Genomic DNA, 19826 nt, shown 5'->3' on the forward strand with positions numbered 1-19826 from the left:
TGAATCAATGTATAAACTGGAGTTCACATAAACTATAGTTAATTAACCATAGTTACTTTAACAGACATTAGCCACATAGATTAAATGTTAGCCACGTTAGCAATTTCCGTCAAAAATGTAAAATGACTAAATCGAATGTACAATAGGGTCAAGATAGTGACCAATTAGATACCGATTTCATTTCACTGACCTACTTAATATATTTAGCTGACTTCAGTGACCAACAAGATCATTAACCCATATTCTATCTCAGACATAAATACATCCCCCTTTGCACGGGGACCCCATCCCAAGGCTCCCAAATTCCATTCCAGAAAAGATCTGTTCATTGTTAACGGCCCACTATACGAACCTGCTATTTAAACTTCCATCTTCAAATGTTTATTTAAACTTCCATCTTGTCTAACAAAAACCTTAACAAAAACAAACACACACGCACAGAATCGAATATGACGAGTTCAAGCTGCGATCACTATTTCCCCGAAGTAGTAATATGCAACATACTCTCATTTACCAAACTCACATCGCTGCTCCGATTCAGATCCATTTGCAAGTTATGGCGATCCATTATTTCAAAGCCCAATTTCATCCAAGCCCATCACTCCAATTCACTCAATTCCCCCTCAATTCTAATGATTACGTCAGCAGCATCTGACTATCATGTCGCTGCAACTATTGTATACTTCGATGATTCTAATGTGAGTCCTCCTTTGCCGTCGATTTGTAGTAATAGGATGAAATTTGTGAGTTCTTGTAATGGCATTGTATGTGTTTGTGATAATGCCGCTGAGAATATTTATTTGTTTAATCCGTTTATTTCAATGTCGAAAAAGGTGCCACCTGTTGTTATTGTTAATAAAAGTTTGCAAGAATTACAAGAAAGAGGAGATAAGGTAGTTAAGGTTGATGTAGTGTTTGGGTTTGATTGTGTTTTAAATGACTTTAAGGTATTGAGAATTCAGTATGTAAGGGTTGGTAATTCTCAACTTGTGACGGTGTCGATTATTGAGGTTTATTCTTCGAATGCTGATTCCAGGAGGGACATTGAGGTTGATGTGGTGTTTACGTCTTTTGTGTCGTTCCGGGTTGTCCTGTTTTGATATCGGGGCCTGTTTTGGATGGGGTTTTGTATTTGGAAGGTATGCATGAGATTGTGACATTTGATTTGCGGAGTGAGGTGTTTGGACTGATTTCGTTTCCTGTTACTTTAAAAAGAAGGATTTCGAATGTTTTGGATGTTGAAGGTTCGATTGCGGTTGTTGTTGAATCTGGCGGTGATGGTTTGGTTGATAAGGAGATGATTAGTTTGTGGACTATGGAGACAGTTTTCGGTGAGGTGTCTTGGAGCAAGAAGTTCAAATTTGATGCTGGTTTGGAGATAGAGTGGGTTTTTCTGTATTTGGGTGCTAAACAGTATGTTGTAAGAACTGGAGCAGGAGAAATGTTGTATGATGATGGCAAGAAAGAGACTAAATGTATTGGACGCCCATCTCGAAGCTTTATGACGAGAGTTCTCAAGCATGCAGAGAGCTTCATTTCAATCGAAGGATTTGAGCACGTCCAGGAAAATTGATTGTAGTTGCCATGTGCCATCGCCTATCCTACTGAATAACGATGTTTTAGTTCCCTTTCTTTCTCAGTTTGTCCTGTGAATTGTTTAGCTTTTAGACATCTTGACCGCTTCTGAATATTCTGTATTTCTGTTTTGGTACCTTTTTATTTTAACGGTCAATTTTTATCTATCTATATACAGATCTCAGATATGTGTAATTCGAGCAAACTTGATTAGAATGCTTAGCTGATTTGGTTGGTTGTACTCCTTCCCCCCTCTCCCAAGACTGTTGATGTGATATAATCAGTCTTTACTTGATCAAATGTTTCTTATGTGAAAGGAATTTTATAGGATATGTTTTGTGTCTTCTGTTGTTAGCATTAACCAGCATTGAAGTTAAATTTGCTGAAATACAACTGTGATCAGGCCCAGACACAAACCTCCTTTAGATGTTAGAGTTAAGTAGCTCATTGTTATGGCATGTCTAACTTAGTTCTAAGATATTTCAATGATATTGTTCATTGGTGTTAGCTTTTGGGAGAGGATGCATTGGTGTGGCATCTCATACTGCTGGAGTATAGTTTTATTGGTAATGCAAGAGCCAACTCCAACTGCATCCTACTTGCCTATCGTGAAAAGAATAAGGAATGTAAGAGCTAATTAAATTGACAAAAATAAGATAAGGCATGTACAGTCCTTAAAAATAAGGATCAAGAAGTGTAACACCATTTTTAACAAATTATCCTAAATAACTTGTTGGAGTTGCTGTTTTGATTATTTAAAATTGATTAGTGCTATGTTTCTCAAAAAAAATTCTCAAAATTTTTATCAAATAATATGACAAATACATGTCATGTTTTAATTTGTAAATGTATATTAATACAAAATGAAAATTTTTGAGTAACCTAGCATTTGTGTTCAAAAATACTACAAAGCAGCATTAAGCATAATCTTTAGTAGTTCAAGCATCCATTTTTTATATATTAAATATCAGCACAGAAAATAGTTTAGATTTTGGCTAAAATTTAAAATTTAACAATAATTACTTTTGACTCCATTCCATATCGAAAATTTATGAACAGTATCAAATCTTGGCAAAACGTTAGTTTCTCTGTTATAACTTAAAAATCTTAGTATCAGGAAAAGACTATATTTTCAACTACAATTTTAATTATGATCTCAAATGTATCCTTAAAAATGCAAAATTTACAACATTTTTCTTTATTTGACAAAAAAGATTTCATGCATAAATGTATACAAATTACTCCCCATTTGTTGTCCAAAATGAAAACATCCAATTCTATAAATAATAAAAGTATGAAACTCGAAATTTCAATTGTTTTTTTAGTTTTAATTAGATAATAACAAATACATTATTGTATCCTCATGTGAATATTATTTCTTGTAAAATAATTGTAAACTGTTGTAAAATACTAACTATATTATAACAATAGCCGGATTAAATGAAATGGTTGAAAAGCTGATAAAAGAAGAATGCAAACACATGAGAGGGATGTTGCTGCTCGGAGGTGTGTTTTTATTCATCACAAACGAAGCTATTTATGGCCAAAATAAGAGACAAGGAAATTAAATGTAATGTGAAGATTTCCAAGTCTAAGCCTAGCCTTACTATTTAATCTTTGACAATAACAATCAATTTACAACACTCCCCTTTGATTGTTATTTTGGAATGGATCATAGACTGCCTCGTTAAAACCTTGTCAAAGAAAAACCCAATGGGATAAAAACTTTGGCGAAGGAAAAAGAGTACAATCTCCCCTTGGAAGAACTAATCATTCTCCAAAATTTTGTTGTAACAAATCCTTGAATCGACGCATTCCAATGTTATGTCGTAACTTCCCAAATGTTGAATTCGATAATTATTTCGTAAATAAATCAGCAAGGTTGTCACGTGATCGAATTTGTTGTATATCAATTTCACCATTCTTTTGAAGCTCATGAGTGTAGAAGAATTTTGGTGAAATGTGCTTCGTCCTGTCTCCTTCGATATATCCTTCCTTGAGTTGATCAATGCATGCGGTGTTATCCTCAAACATAATGGTAGGACTTCTAGAGATGTCTGATAATCCACATGATTCCTGAATATTCTTGATGATAGATCGCAACCAAACACATTCTCTACTGGTTTCATGAATTGCAATGAGTTCTGAGTGATTTGTTGAGGTTGCCACTGTAGTTTGCTTCGTAGATTTCCAGGAAATGGTTGTACCGCAATATGTAAACACATATCCAATTTGTGATTTACCAAAATGAGGATCTGACAAATATCCAGCGTCTGCATATCCAATTAACTGAGATGTCGAGTTTTTCGGGAAGAATAATCCAAAGTCTGTTGTTCCACGAAGATAACAGAATATATGTTTGATCCCATTCCAATGCCTATCCATCGGAGCAGAGCTAAATCTAGCCAATAAATTCACAGCAAATGCAATATTTGGCCTTGTATTATTTGCAAGATACATAAGCGCACCAATCGCGCCTAGATATGGGACTTCAGGACCAAGAACATCTTAATCATCTTCTCGTGGTCGAAATGGATCTTTATCAGGCTCTAAAGATCTAACCACCATTGGAGTAGTCAATGGATGAGATTTTTCCATGTAAAATATGTTCAAAACCTTTTCTGTATATGTGGTTTGGTGGAGGAAAATTCATGTTGACAAGTGCTCGACTTGTATCCCAAGACAATATTTTGTCTTTCTAAGATCTTTCATTTCAAACTCTGTCTTTAGGTATATGACAATATCATTAACCTCTGTAGATGTTCCTACAAGATTTAAATCATCCACATATACAGCAATAATCACAAAACCAGATTGTGATTTTTTGATAAAAACACATGGAGAAATTTGGTTACTAATATACCCATTCTTTTGCAAATAACGACTTAGTCTGTTATACCACATACGACCAGATTGTTTCAGTCCATACAATGATCGTTGAAGTTTAATGGAGTATATATGACGAGGTTTCTTGAACTCATCCATTTTTAACCCTTCTGGGATTTTCATAAAAATTTCACTATCGAGTGAACCATATAGGTATGCAGTTACGACGTCCATAAGACGTGTTTCCAAATTTTCTTTAGATGCGATACCTAATATAAAACGAAAAGTAATTCCATCAATCACTGGCGAGTATGTCTCTTGATAATCAATGTCAGGCTTTTGAGAAAACCCTTGTGCTACAAGTCGGGCTTTATATCTCATAATTTCATTCTTTTCATTTCGTTTTCTTATGAATACCCATTTATTCCCAACAGGGTTTACACCAATTGGTGTTTGGACAACAGGTCCAAATACTTCTCTTTTACACAATGAATTTAATTATGTTTGGATTGCGTCTTTCCATTTTGGCCAGTCTTTTCTTTGACGGCATTCATCCACACTTTGTGGTTCGGGATCAGAATTTATGTCTACATCCAATACTGCGGAATACACAAATATATCATCAATTATGGCTTTACTTCGATCCCATAATTTCATATCATGCACATAATTTATTGAAATTTCATGATTGTTTAATCCCGTATCTTCAGAGGATGGAATCTCTTCAGGAGATAATACCACTTCAGGGGTATTTGCTTCTTCTGGAGCATGTGCCACTTCAGGAACAATTTTCTTTATTTTTCTTTTTCGTGGTGCAACATCTTTTGTACCAACCGGTCTACCGCGCTTTAGGCGTGGTTTTGATTCTGTAACCAATTCTTTAGTATCTGATTTTTGAATTGGTATATCTATTCTGGCTGGAGTATTTACTGCAGGTATATGAGATTTAGTTATATTTCTAGAATCGTTAAATGCGTCAGGCATTTGGTTTGCAATATTTTGCATATGGATAATTCTTTTAACTTCAAGTTCGCATTGACCGGTACGTGGATCTAGAAAATATAGTCCTGTTGCATTCCATGATAGGTCAGGATTAACTTTATTCGAATGTTTATCTCCTTCTAAGGGAGGAAACATAGACTCGTCAAAATGACAATCTGCATATCTTGCGGTAAATAAATCTCCAGTTATAGGTTCCAGATATCTAATTATAGATGTGGAATCAAAACCAACGTAGATACCTATTCTTCTTTGAGCTCCCATCTTCGATCTTTGTGGTGGAGCAATCGGTACATATACAGCACATCCAAAAATTTTGAAGTGAGAAATATTAGGAACTTGACCAAGTACCAGTTGTAGCGGAGAATGTTGGTTGTAGGAAGTTGGTCTAATCCTAATAATATTAGCAGCATGAAGTATTGCGTGACCCCAAATAGATGTAGGTAATTTTGCTTTCAACAACAACGAACTTGCAATAAGTTGGAGTCTTTTGATAAAAGACTCGGCTAACCCATTTTGTGTATGTACATGAGGAACTGGGTGTTCAACTGAGATTCCTACAGACATGCAATAGTCGACAAAAGTTGCAGATGTGAATTCTCCGACATTATCTAAACGAATTGACTTGATGCAATGATCTGGGAATTGAGCTCGTAATTTGATTATTTGGGCAAGTAATTTTGCAAAAGCATCATTACGAGTTGAGAGAAGACAAACATGAGACCATCCAGTTGAGGCATCAATTAATACCATGAAGTATCTAAATGGGCCAGATGATGGGTGTATAGGTCCACATATGTCGTATTGGATCCTTTCTAGAAAAGTTGGGCTTTCAAGCTGAACTTTAGTAGGGGATGGTCGAGTGATCAATTTTCCTAAAGAACATGCTGAACATGGGAGGTCATTGTTGGAAAGAACTTTAAAATCTTTAAGAAGATGGCCAGTAGAATTATTTATAATACGACGCATCATAGAGACGCCAGGATGACCTAATCTTTCATGCCAAAGAGTAAAAGATTTTGGATCTATGAGTTTGGAAGCAATGACATTGTGTGACTCAATAGTTCTAATTTTCATCATGTATAATTCTGAGGAAAGTGAGTGAAACTTTTCTAAGATTTTCTTGTTGCTAGGATTAACGAAAGTAATAAGAAGATATTCTCTATCAGCCTCAGAGGTAGTTTCGATGTGAAAATCATTGAGTCGAATATCTTTAAAACTAAGAAGATTTCTAGTAGACTTACTAGAATATAATACATTTGAAATGTGTATGTATGTACCGTTAGGTAGGACGAAACTAGCTTTTCCAAAACCTTCGATTATATTAGATACGCCGGAAATCGTTCCGACTTGAGCTTTGGTTTTGGTTATTTGGGTAAAATACTTTTGGTTCTGTAGAATCGTATGAGTTGTACCACAATCAGCAATGCATATATCTTCAGAATCCATTCTGTATATAATTAAGAAACATAATTTATTTGATAAGAACATAACACACTACATAGTTCAAACAAAATAAAGCACACAATACACACTACTAATCTTCAGCCTCCCATATGGGAGTTTCGTTAGGTTCATTCGGACCATTAATGCTTATTCCTCCGGTTGTGATTCTCGAGAAATCATCTATGTTATTGTTGGCGAAATTTATTTCTACCATTTTCTCTTTTGATTTTTGAGAAGATTGGTATAACTTAACAAGATGATCTGGGGTATGACAATTACGTGTCCAGTGCCCATTCATGCCGCACCTATAGCAAACATTTTCAGTTTTTCCTCCTCGTGATGCCTTTCTTTTACTCTGTGATTCAGATTGTCACTTCCGGTGACCAGAGTTGTTATATGGACGAAAATGCTCGTGGCTCCGACCTCGTCCACGGTACCGCCCTTGGCCCCGTCCACCTCTATACCCTCTTCCACGTACATTCTGCTGGAATGACATGTTATTTACTTCAGGTAATGGGGCAGATCCTGTTGAACGGGATTGATGATTCTTAATCACCAATTCATGATTCTGTTCAGCAACGAGGAGAGTTGATAGAAGATCCCCGAATTTAGTGAATTTGCGCTCCCTGTACATCTCTGCTAAGTTGATATTGTTGGGGTGAAAAGTTGATAGTGTTTTATCGATTTTTCTTTTTTCCGTAACTTTCTCACCGCACATAATAAGCCTAAAACTTATTTTGAACAAAGCAGAGCTATATGCTCGGACACTCTTAAAATCCTGAAGTCTTAAATTAGCCCAATCATTTTCAGCTGCAGGTAGATAAACTAGTTTCTGGTGATCGAACATATCCTTTAGATTTTCCCATAAAATAAAAGGATACTCGACTTCTAAGTACTCAGATTTTAAATCTTCATGCATGTGGTGTCGGAGAAAAATTATGGAGGTAAAGTTTTCTTCAGCCGTGGATTTATTTTCTGCCTTTATTGTATCGCTTAATTTCTTTGAACCCAAATGCAACTTTACATCTTGTACCCATGATAACTAATTATCGCCAGAAATGTCCAAGGAAACGAACTTGTAATATTTGTCATACTAAATCTGAATTAACACGAAAATTATTAAATTTTAATTCATCAATGTAAATATTACATAAAATTCTACTTAATCGGGTGCGTTAACAAGTATGCAATAATCAATGTATATATCATTATTATCATTGATAATATAAACAAATCTATATATAAAATGACAAATGGATTTTCACCCGCCATACGGACGTCTGCGTATGCAGGTTATCTCCGATCAATAATAAATTAAAGTGGACAATCCTGCATAAGTTAGTTATGGGCAAAGTTATTATCCGATAATTATGCAATTTATAAATTAAGGTTCCCACTATATTTCGGTATTACCCAAAATTAAATGGTACCGTAAAATAATTTAATAGGCGGTGCTCCGGCATATATTTAAATTATTAGTATAGGGTGTAACCACGTCTATTTCGGTCACATATATATATATATATAAATTATATGTAGATGGTGTAACCACGTCTACTCATATATATGCATATTTAAATTAAAATTATATCTTCTCAATTTCGGCAGGACTTCATACTGATAACGTGTTGTAAAATACTAACTATATTATAACAATAGCTGGATTAATGAAAGGGTTGAAGAGCTGATAAAAGAAGAATGCAAGCAAATGAGAGGAATGTTGCTGCTCGGAGGTGTGTTTTTATTCATCACAAACGAAGCTATTTATAGCCAAAACAAGATATAAGAAAATTAAATGTAATGCGAAGATTTCTAAGTCTAAGTCTAGCCTTCCTACAACGTAGACATATTTTTCTTAATTAAGAAGAAAAAATAAGTGGTTGAATAAAAAGTAGTATTGTGTATGATATACGATCGGAGTACAATCTAGAAAGTGTTATAGTTGAAGAAAAGAGGCGGAGATGAGTACTGGAAACGAAAATGAACCGGCGAAGCTGCTACTTCCTTATTTACAACGCGCCGATGAGTTGCAAAAGCACGATCCTCTCGTCGCCTATTACTGTAATCCAATCCCTAATCCTAACTCATTTTTAATTATTAATTTTTTAATTCTCATATCTATATTTATTTAATTACTTAATTGTGATTCGGATTGTCCAGGTCGATTGTATGCTATGGAAAGAGGATTGAAGATCCCCCAAACTGACCGTACTAAGACCACCAATTCTCTCCTTGTTTCTCTTATCAAACAACTCGAAAAGGTTTTTATTATTTCAACGGGTCAATTTCGATTTAAGCTTAATTTAGTTATAATTCAATAAAGCGGAAAGGAAGTATGTTATAATAATTGGTTCGAGTTGTGTTTGATACTGGCGATTAAGTTTTGGGTTGCTATTTTAATTTTTAATAGGATAAGAAGTCACTAGAGTTGACACCGGATGACAGTTTACACATTGAGGGATTTGCCTTGAATGTGTTCGCAAAAGCAGATAAGCAAGATCGGGCTGGCCGGGCTGATAAGTACCATTCTTAATCCCCTTCTTACTTGCATTTTACTATACACTGATTGGATTTAGTATGTCTTATTGCTACAGCTTGCTTTAATGGACATACAAGGGTAGGTCGTTTGATTTGAATTGTGTTTGGGTCTCATTTAGAAATGATTTTTAGTTATATGGGACTGGAAACGTTTCCGTAACCTTTAATTAGTCCTCAGCTACACATAAATTGAAATTTTTGAAATTTGCGGTTACCTACATTTAGATTTTGGACTTAAAGTTGATAACTCAGTTTAGGTGGATAAATTTTCATCATGTTGTAGAATTTTGGTTGTGTTGCAAAATTAGAGATACAGAAAAGTGGTTGTACTTGATTTGTTAAGGTAGAGGTCTCAGGTCCCTCTCCAGTGTGATGTACTTGGTATGTTTTGTTTGGTTTACCACTTTACTTGTATTATAAGTTGTAATACATGTGGTACAGTTATGTCAGATTTTGCTGCTACACGATGATGTTTACTTAGATTTTATAGCCATCGTGCCAGTGGTTTCAACCTCCAAAATTTTAATATATGATAAACATGGTTTGTGTTTCTTTTTAACATTATCATATTGATAATTGCAAGGCTATACCTTTATATAGTTCCTGCTTCTCCTAAGTGAAAAGAAAAAAGGGACGTGAGTTGAACAGAGTAGATATCTTTGTTAACTTGGATGTTGGAATGACTTGCCATTCCTTCATACAAACTTGCAATCTCTTGTGCTGCTGCTTGTTCTTTATCAGTTATGACCTTACAATTTTTTTGCAGGAGTACCGCAAAGACCTTCTATGCTGCAAGTATTTTCTTTGAAATTCTTAATCAGTTTGGCCCACTTCAACCTGATGTAAGTCTCTGGCTACCTTTCCATATTCGCATGTTTATGTATGCAAGTCATCATTAAATGGATGTAGTTGATCAGTAATCATGTGCAAAATAAATATTTTAATTTTTAATTTTTCTTTGGCAGCTGGAACAGAAACAAAAATATGCAGCATGGAAAGCCGCAGATATAAGCAAAGCTCTAAAAGAAGGAAGGACACCCGTACCAGGCCCTCCCGGAGGTGATAATGATATATCTAGCCCGGTAAGTAGTAATTATGTATGTTCTATACCATCTCTTCTGGTTAATGATATATAAGACTTGTAAGAATTATATCAGTTATTTTATGCAAGAATACATCGGTTATTTTATGCAAGACAAATGTACCGAACTGTTGGTGACCAATTTAATCATATGCTAGTATTCTCCCAACTGCGAAGTGTTTAATTATTGCAGTATCAATATATACCATATATTGTTGGCGATGATATGTGGCTCAGAGGATTAGATGCTGAGACTTTATTTGCTTCTTACAAAATGAACTGTTATTGGCTTAACTTGTTCAAGTGCATATGAAGAATAAATAACATGGTAATCAGTTTGTGGTTGTCTAACTATAACATTCTCTTTTTGTAGAATTCTGAGCCAGGCAATACTGATCCGGTTATGAAATCTGCATCAGAGTATGATCCATCAACCCAGTCTTATGAAAGTGTTGATCCCAAACAATCCTTAACCACTACTCCATCACCTTTACCTCCCGCAAAAAACCTTACACCACCTCCCTCCAACATTCCTCCATCTCCTTATCCTACAAACAATTTTCAGTCCCCTAGTTTTCATCAGCCTCCAACCAATGATTATTCATCCCATACTTACCATCAACCTCCCCCGAACGATGATTACTCATCCCATAATTCCCACCAACCACCAAATTTTACCAGCAGACCAGAAAATAATACCTATGCTCAACCATATCAGCAGCAGTCATTTCCTCAAGAACCTCGACCACATTTTTCACAGTACCCATCTCATGACACTTCTTACACATATCCAAACTTCCAGACTTACCCTAGTTTTACAGAGAGTAGTCTTCCTGCTGCTCCCACTCATCAGCCTTCTTACCATCAAGGTTCCGATTCTTCTTACAACATCACATCGGCTTCTGATGCATCAAACTACCCTTCATCAGTGCAGCAGAGCTCAAATGGTAGAAATGGAACCGTTTCAGACCTTGCTCCTGCTTCTGTTCAAGAATTTAAATATGATAGCAATTATCAGCCTCCACCTGAAAAAATTGCAGAGGCACACAAGGCGGCAAGATTTGCAGTGGGTGCACTGGCATTTGATGATGTCTCGATTGCCGTTGACTACCTTAAGAAATCACTTGAACTTTTGACGATACCGTCAGCAGGTCAGTGAGTTTGTTTCAAGAGTTCCAAAGCTGGATGGATATGTATCATCCGATTTTTATTCACTTGGTCTTCCTCGGTTTGTAAAGTTTGTAAGTAGAAGTTAGGAGGGTGCTACTTGCAGCTTATGAATTACGAAATCACTTGTTTTGGTTCCATGCTAATTGGAACATTTGATGCTCTTTTACCCCGCTTCCATATTCTCGATTGGAACATATGATACTCATTTAGAGCATTTATATCGCTGACTGTGGACAAATGATACTCTTTTGGCTCCTACACTTCTATCTTTTGCTGATGCTGTATTGGTAGTATAATCTAATCCTGTTTATTAAACCCTTTGTCTGACTTAAAAAATAACTCATACTCGGAAAGTGCCAACTATAAACTGCTCTGAAAGTATTTAGATGATGCAAGAGCATGGAATGAGAGCCTTACTCCATTTATATTAATGAGTTCTTGTTGTAGCAGACTAACAATTAAATGGTTACATCCAAATTCTCAGCAACAGCAAAGATGAAAAGCTAGTGATTCCTTATTTATGCTACAACATATCGTATCAAGATAAAAGATCGCATATGCTATAACATATCGTATCAAGATAAAAGATTGCGGTACGTGTAAAATAAAGATTAATAGGTTTGAGAATTAGTTATATCATTATCCATGTACCTAATAATGCCTCTAAAATACTGAAACTAAACATGTAAAGTAAAGATCAATAGGTTGAGAATTAGGAATATTATTATCTATGCGTGGGATAATGCCTCTAAAATACAACTAAAGCTTCCAAAGGAATTATCATTTTAATTTCTAGATGATACAAACTTCAAAAGAGTAGGCCAAACAGTAAACACAGATGCAAGCCGTTGACAATTAGGCGGTCAGGTACATAGTAAAATAACTAAGGGAGGTCCTTTGTATTCTTCACCTCTCCATCTTGACAATGCATACCACCCTTGTCCTAGACAAGTGTTAGACGGTGTCGGACAGGCCAACCAAAGAGTAACTAGTATACTCTATCCTTTTTCGACATTTTTTGTCACTATCGGGTTCAGGGATTACGAAACTAGCCTTTTACAATACATGCATCCTGAGAGGATCAAATCCAATTATCCAACATGTTTCGTATTTGGCGTCTCTTAGACTCCTCACTTTCATTGATAGTATCTCTACCTATAATGTATCGAACGTTCTTGGAATACATCAATTCTTGCTATGGCATCCAATGCATTCCTTATATATTCGTCTCTCTAACTTTGGTGATGTTAAACCAGTGGGTGCATAGACTTGCTTCAACCTCAGATTCCGATAATGATCAACACCAGTGAGAAAAAGGTGAAAACCAGATCAAGTTTACGCGATGTTGTGCATGAAAACCAGAAAATCTCAGCAAACCGGAATGTTGTAGAGCGAAGAAGGTGCCTTGGTTTATCAGCATCCATGTTCGAGTATATAAAGCCAAGATGCTCATCGAGAGATACGAAGAAGAGGCCGTTGGTAACACCTCATCAACAGGAGAAAATACAGCCTATACTGAAGAGAGTAAACAAACCGACTTTACAAGATTGGATTATGAACTCACCTAGCTTCAATGTCCAATTCTCAGGCAGAGTGCACCCTTCGTACGAGGAAGAAAACATAATTGAAGTAGGCACATCAAAACGTATAGATAGTTTGTGTCTGGAAAAGATGAACTTGAAGGCCAATGACGATGATGAAGATAAGAAAGCGCAGGAGGATTCTTCAGTAATAACGAGACAAATCGATGCCAAGGGAAAAAAGAAAGTGAGGTTTACGCTACCTGAAGTGGCCGATATATTCTTTATGGATTCAGCAGATGGTTACTATTACTCTAAGAAGTGAGTGTGAGGCTGCCACATGCTTGGAGCGGTATCAGAAGTCATGTCTCAGTGTATCAGTATGACCAGATATATATTTTGTTCTTTGAGCTATTTTGTTATGTATAAAATCAAAGCTGATAGCTTATTCTTTTTTATAGATCGATTATCAAGCTCTAGTGTCTTCCTATATGATATTCTGTTTCTCCATAGTAGAACAGTTCGTGTTAAAGAATATAAGATCTTGTTCGGGCCTTTCTCTACCACATTAAGGTTTTAAAACAATTGGTTACTTAACAGTTTGGATATCAATGAAATGGGTTCCATAGATATGGATCAAATTTAACAATCTTAGGCAACATCTGATAGTATTTATCTGTTTCGCTGCAATACATAATACGACATTCATAATGTTGTAAAAGTTTGTAGTAGTATCATAAGAATCTAACGGTAACATTTGAACATGATCAGAAGGTTACATGTCACTCAGAAGATATCAAATTATTAAAAACAAATTAGACATCTCTGTGGCTTTGTATATGGTACATTACAACACTAGATATGTAACCTACTGCAGTCTACTTTGCCTCGAGGCACAGAGAAAGATAATTCTGACTATTTTATGGATGCCACATCACTGCATATCATGATTTTTGAATCGTCGGAAAGAATTTGAGCATTCTGAAGTTCATATCCACGGAAATGGGGAAGGGGAAATCCTTCCCAGAGGAGAATATTCAGGTATGGCAGTACCACAGTTTTGAGACTTGCGGATACAAAGGACTGCATAAAGAATAACAGCTTAGCAATTATTCGACAAAGGTATAAACGATTCATATATACATACATCAAGACTTCAATGAAAAAAGAAGAGGACACTAGCATACAACTTTTCATCAAAGTGTCATATATTCTTATGCAAAAACGCTGCCCTCTGACTTCTTTGTCTTTGAGGAAAGAGCCAGGTAGCAAAGAACAACTTCTACCAGAAGCGAAACAAATGATCACTAGAATCATACAGTAAGGTGGAAGCTTCAATCACTAAGACTTAGTGCTGCTAGAAGAGAAGGGACTGTGAGGTTTAAGGAGCAGCAAGAACCAGGCAAAACGAGGAGTGAAAGTTGGTCTGCAGATCCTACTGAGAAGGGGGTTTCCCTCTTTCGAGTTGATTGATAAAACCCAAGAAATTGAACTATTTTTCCTCTTAGCATATTGTTATATATGAAATTTCGCAACATGACAGGAAGGCTTCACGGGAAGACAAGACGGGACATCAGGACGGGAACCTGAGGAAGCTGTCGAGAACGACATCGGTAGAAGCAGCAGACGACTGAAGACGACACGGTCCAGTTAGTTCCGAATTATAAGGAGTGAGAATAGGTAAGCTTATCCTTATCCGGAGCAACCACAATTTGAACAAAGAGAGAAAAGGGAGGAGCAGTTGGAGAGAAAGAAGGAGGAAGAAAGATAAGAAGGGATCGTGGGCATCATTTGAAAAGAGAGACCCAAGAATCACACAGCAAATACACTCAAATCAATGGGAGTTCATGATACAAATTATATTCGATCATTTTAAACAAAAACTCTTGTATCAAAAAACATTATTTTAGTGAGATTTTTCTTTGGTTGGGTATACATTCCCACCAGCGGTTTTTTCCCTTTTACGGGTTTTCCGCGTCACCAATTCCCTCTCTTATTTACGTTTATGCATCTGAGTAATTGAGAAAAGCTAATATTAAGTCATATCACAAGGATAATCAAACTTAGCATTTAACCCAATTAATTCGGTAAAAACACATATGGCATTAACTTAACTGCCTTGATCCACGAAAGGGATGAAGGATCAATCGTTAAGAAATCCATGAGGAATTTAAAAATGATCAGCTCTTAGGAAGAGATGAGATTGAATGCACCCTCACTTCTCATGATTCTTACCCTTCGTTAATTCAGTTTGATGCAACACAAGTACACACCACACACTATTTGTATTCTTTTATTACAAAAATTATATGATGAAAACAAAAAAAAAAATCCAGCATGTTAATTAAAATAAAACTGAAGTCAAGGTTCAGATATATGCAGATCAGCAGATATAGTCAGTGCTAATTCTGATGTTCACTATGTGCACTGTAGTCGCATCATAATCGAAGAATTCTATAATGAACTTGCATACCTTGATAAGAATCATGTGCAAATTACCAATCTCGCTCCACTTCAAATCCATGGTGAAGCCAGTCAATTTAACACTACCACCTAGTTTGTGCATTGAGATTTCAGGAAAACCTGTAGCACTGATCATCTACACCAAATTACGAACCATTAATCGAACTTCCACAAAAATAAAGAGGGAACAAAATCACTTATTACGACAAATAACTATAAGTAATGCCTTGTAGTTTATTACACTATCAGTAGTATATTTTTATAACACGCTATACAGCTAAATGAAAGACTAGCTATTGTTAATTTATAGGGGTTGATGACAGCAAGTTATTTCAGATAATCTCTCTTCCCAACAATACAGAATATGATGATCCATGGAATGGCACCGGAAGCTAGAAATATCTTCAAGCCACAACGATCCAGATACAAACTTTGACTTATGTACATAAATATCATACTACAATTTTTTTTAAAAAATTCATCAACTCAAATTCTGGCAATGTCTCACTTTTTTGCTCAGTCCGAGCATACTCATTAGTCCTAGTATTATTTTACTCAAAACTTTAAAGCACAAGCTCTCCGATTTTGTCAACAAAAAGTATATCATTTTGGAAAAACATAATACAACCTGAGGTTAGTTGATGAATTGAGGTTGAAGATACGAGTTACAGAGTAATGCCTAGTCAAACTTACAGTTGAGATGCATGCAACGGGTATTACTTCTCCAAATTCGACAACATAAACTGTTATATCTAAGTCAACTGCAACGTCAATATTCTGCCGTTCAATGTTAATAGTTGGTGGAGAAGATATTGAAATATTCAACTTCATGTCATCATTTGGAAATTTCTTGTACAGCTGAGGAACAACATATTTCCAGCCAGCAGTATTTAACAAAGATTGGTCAGGCAGTTGATCAACCACCCACTGCATCATATCTGCCTGGAATGAAAGAAAATTAATCAACCCCGATTTCATATAACTGCGAACTGTGAAGCAAATATAAGAAGACCATCGCTATACACTTGTGAAACACACTCTGCAGCCAGGGATCATTCAACAGATGTACCAGGTAGGAAGAACCACCCTGTGCGTTGTACGTGATTACTATAACATGTAAATATTTTGTTGTTCAATCCTAGATCTTTACTCTGATAGACATTGTACTATATTACAGAGGTTACTAACTTGTTGTTATCAAAAGGCAAGGAGGACATTTGTACATATGAAATAAGACTTAATTGGTGAAACACTAGAGCTAACAAGAATGAAATCATGCTAGTAGAATGTATGATGTATCATTAGAGTTGAGAAATTTTTATATACTTTCAATCAAAATCCACGGAAAAGAAATAACTTTGCACCTTCCGCCCACCTTTCTGATTTTTTGCCCCTTTTCTCTATACCGAGACGAGAAATATAATACCATGCGTTTTTGTATGATATATTAGCATTGAGTTACTCTTAGTAGAGTACCCCATATTCTTTCGATCTTAAAGTAACTAAGTTTATAGTGAAGGTCTAAAGGATAAGATCTTACTTCAAAATAAACTGAAACAGCTGAGTGAAGGACTTTTTCATGCAATGATATCCAAATCATCTTATTCAGACCCTCGCAAGAATGTGAATCTTCTTTTACTTCTCTCTGAAGGCTGGAAATCAGAGTTTCATTATTTGCGGTGAAAAGTCCATCAATCTCAAGTTCAAATGAAGAATCACTAAACACAGGGTCATTCACCAATGTGACGTTAATTGCAGCGACATTGTCTATTGGAATTTCTTTTGGAACTGACTCTAAAAAAGAATCAACATATATGATCCCATCTTTGATTTTATTGGAGACAGCATCTTCAACTGACAAGATAATATCTTCGTTAAAAGCATCTGCTACCCTGGGAAGCATAATGGAGAATTAACTGCAGGAGATTGTAGGCAATCTACATTAAAAATAGCAGACATGGTATACCTTATATTTCAAGGACAGACAACGAATGAAAAGCAGAAGGTTAGAAAGTCGAAAGATGCTTCTACATAGGTGCAACTTAACTAACATTTCCAGATTACTTATAGCAAAGTCTATAAAGTTGTTTGAATAGTTCAATAGATGAACTACAAATGATTGAAAATATTGATTAAAATTGAAGAATAAGATATGCCATGCCGTTGCAAAAACATGTGGAATTCAGTAAAACATGGATAACTATGATAAGAATTGTAGAGTCATTATGTGAAGTTATCGAGCAAAAGCAATAGCTTTGCTCACCTCACAAGAAACTTAGTTTAGTAATTCATTATATTGAACAAGACAGAATATGAGTTGACTATGATTCTCAAATCATGACTAATTTGGGAAAAGAAGAGACATGACTTGTAACTAGAGATATATTATAGAGGTGATACCCTTGATATAGCCAAGATGCACCGCCATTCAGCTGTATTGATATATCCCTCACGTAGCATCCACATTCGAGAAGGGACAGCTTAAGATTCCCTTGCTGGTTTTCCAGGCTTAAGGTAAGTCCAACTTCCATACCATCAACCTTGAAACATGTAACATTCATTAGTTTTCCTTGCAGGAGAAGAGGGAAAAGATCTCTAATTATTAAATGAACGTGTAAGAGTGAGGCGCCATTTATTTCTGGGAAATGTACTAGATCATGACTAGTAATAAACTAGAACAAGTTCTGGATTGGGACTAATAGCCTAATGATCAAAAAAAATTATTACTTGTCATTAAACACGAAAAATAAGTGTATTAGACCAAACTAATTTTTTAAAGGTAAAGCTGAAGTAAAAAAGCTAATGTTTAGAGATGTATGAATGAAAGACGACTATTACATGTTTTATCACAATGAAGCTCTCTTACTAAACTAGAATATATGGTAGATGATTCCATTAGTTAAAGAAGCAGTTAGAACGACTAGTGAAGTTTAAAAAAAAATTAGTATCAATACTCGAAAAGCAAAGAGATTCTGATCAAAGTCAATTACTATACATGAAGCATCAGAGCAGATTGCGGAAAAGAAAAGCACCTGAATAGAGGCATCCCCCTGATCAGAAACAGCAACAGGAAGTAGCCAAGAGCTGTAGGAATATCGCCAATCCATACTGAGATTAGCGGTGGCACTGGATGTAGCTAACGTAATACCGGATTGTCCAGTTTTGATGACAGAAGAAGGCAAGTCAATGTGATTAATAGTGATGTTTGAAAGAACAATCTGAACGTTACCAAGAAATGGGATTTTGACAGGCTTTTCGACTCGAGGAAGGTGGAGAGGAGTTAAAGAAGAAAGAGCCTCCTTCACTACCACATCCTTCACAAAATCAAGACCTCTTTCAGATACTTGTAAAGAGATGTATCCTGCATCTCCTACTTTGCAGTGAACATGAAGATACTGGCAAGAAGATATCAGCAAGAAATACAAAATACTGAAAATTATTGGTTGATCATGGTGAGCCATGAATTCACAGCAGAAATTACTGAGGATATAGTACCAGGGGCAAGAGCAGTTTTATGTGTTGGAGGTAGGTACAAGTAAAGGTAGATAGCTGCTTAGAACAAGTAGTTAAACACCAAGAAGTTGAAATGAGGTTGTTTTCTTCAATAAATACCTCTCGTTTCATGTTACGGGGGGAGAGAGTGGCGTAGACGCAAGCAAATAAAAGTGCTAGTTTAATCTTTTATTTATACACAGCCACATGCCAGAGTCAGGCAGTTGAAGAGCAAGATAAATTGTTTTTCAGATCTCTGTCTTGTATACAAACATGATAGGGTAAGAAGGGATCAGAGTTTGCAGTTAAATATATTCTAGAAAAAATTGACAAAAATAATCATTTTAATCAATTATCAAAGTTCTTAAATTTATTGGATCCGAGGTTATTCATTAATCATTATCAAAGTTCAAGTTCATAAAAATAATTAATCATAAAAAAGGATATTTGCCTTCTGAGATGGAGTATTTTTTAAACCCAACTCACCAACTGTGAATTATCTATCTGCTGCCAGTAATTTGCAAACTCGAAAATCCACCCAATGTTTGTATACAAAACATTTGCTTACTTTTCTAGCTGGAGTTTCCATCCTTGTATGATCTTGCATCTCAGAATTCAAATTGACAGACACATAACATTTGCTATATGTAACCGTTAACATCCGCAGGCACAAATTACAACAAACACAATGATTTCGAAATATGAAGACCCCAAAA

The 19826-nt window shown here is 35.7% G+C and overlaps 4 protein-coding genes across 5 annotated transcripts; 1 reads left to right on the forward strand and 3 right to left on the reverse strand.

The window, feature by feature from the left end:
• Positions 1–3432: 3432 nt before the first annotated feature.
• On the reverse strand, positions 3433–4035 carry LOC141719895 (secreted RxLR effector protein 161-like). The gene has a single exon (XM_074522258.1). It carries the CDS (start codon positions 4033–4035, stop codon positions 3433–3435), a length of 603 nt encoding a protein of 200 aa, XP_074378359.1.
• Positions 4036–7216: 3181 nt separating this feature from the next.
• Positions 7217–7765, reverse strand: LOC141719896 (uncharacterized). The gene has a single exon (XM_074522260.1). The coding sequence runs from the start codon at positions 7763–7765 to the stop codon at positions 7217–7219; it is 549 nt and encodes a 182-aa protein (XP_074378361.1).
• Positions 7766–8661: 896 nt separating this feature from the next.
• On the forward strand, positions 8662–11899 carry LOC141721334 (protein HOMOLOG OF MAMMALIAN LYST-INTERACTING PROTEIN 5-like). Its single transcript, XM_074524230.1, has 6 exons — positions 8662–8907; positions 9007–9107; positions 9257–9366; positions 10151–10226; positions 10350–10466; positions 10839–11899. Exons 1-6 carry the CDS (start codon positions 8808–8810, stop codon positions 11622–11624), a joined length of 1290 nt encoding a protein of 429 aa, XP_074380331.1. The 5' UTR covers positions 8662–8807; the 3' UTR covers positions 11625–11899.
• Positions 11900–13818: 1919 nt separating this feature from the next.
• LOC141721335 (putative BPI/LBP family protein At1g04970) lies at positions 13819–19289 on the reverse strand. Of its 2 annotated transcripts, none has more exons than XM_074524231.1 (6): positions 18651–19284; positions 18019–18158; positions 17159–17510; positions 16312–16560; positions 15629–15754; positions 13819–14238 (listed from the first exon to the last, which is right to left on the reverse strand). In XM_074524231.1, exons 1-6 carry the CDS (start codon positions 19077–19079, stop codon positions 14071–14073), a joined length of 1464 nt encoding a protein of 487 aa, XP_074380332.1. In that variant the 5' UTR covers positions 19080–19284; the 3' UTR covers positions 13819–14070. The 2 variants fall into 2 exon arrangements, 1 of the variants encoding a protein (XP_074380332.1); XR_012574705.1 differs by having other exon boundaries at positions 14102–14238; positions 15629–15746; positions 18651–19289.
• Between the last annotated feature and the right edge of the window lie 537 nt (positions 19290–19826).

Source organism: Apium graveolens, chromosome 4 (genome assembly GCF_009905375.1).
Source record: "Apium graveolens cultivar Ventura chromosome 4, ASM990537v1, whole genome shotgun sequence".
NCBI classification, from domain to species: domain Eukaryota; kingdom Viridiplantae; phylum Streptophyta; class Magnoliopsida; order Apiales; family Apiaceae; genus Apium; species Apium graveolens.

Coding starts and splice junctions, on each gene's coding strand:
- LOC141721335 (XM_074524231.1), bottom strand. CDS start 19,079: ATGGCTCACCATGATCAACCAATAATTTTCAGTATTTTGTATTTCTTG. Junction 17,511..18,018: donor GCATCTTGGCTATATCAAGG/GTATCACCTCTA, acceptor TATGCTTCCCAG/GGTAGCAGATGCTTTTAACG. Junction 14,239..15,628: donor TGCACATGATTCTTATCAAG/GTATGCAAGTTC, acceptor TTCTTTATGCAG/TCCTTTGTATCCGCAAGTCT.
- LOC141719896 (XM_074522260.1), bottom strand. CDS start 7,765: ATGCATGAAGATTTAAAATCTGAGTACTTAGAAGTCGAGTATCCTTTT.
- LOC141719895 (XM_074522258.1), bottom strand. CDS start 4,035: ATGTATCTTGCAAATAATACAAGGCCAAATATTGCATTTGCTGTGAAT.
- LOC141721334 (XM_074524230.1), top strand. CDS start 8,808: ATGAGTACTGGAAACGAAAATGAACCGGCGAAGCTGCTACTTCCTTAT. Junction 8,908..9,006: donor TCCTCTCGTCGCCTATTACT/GTAATCCAATCC, acceptor CGGATTGTCCAG/GTCGATTGTATGCTATGGAA. Junction 10,227..10,349: donor TTGGCCCACTTCAACCTGAT/GTAAGTCTCTGG, acceptor TTTCTTTGGCAG/CTGGAACAGAAACAAAAATA.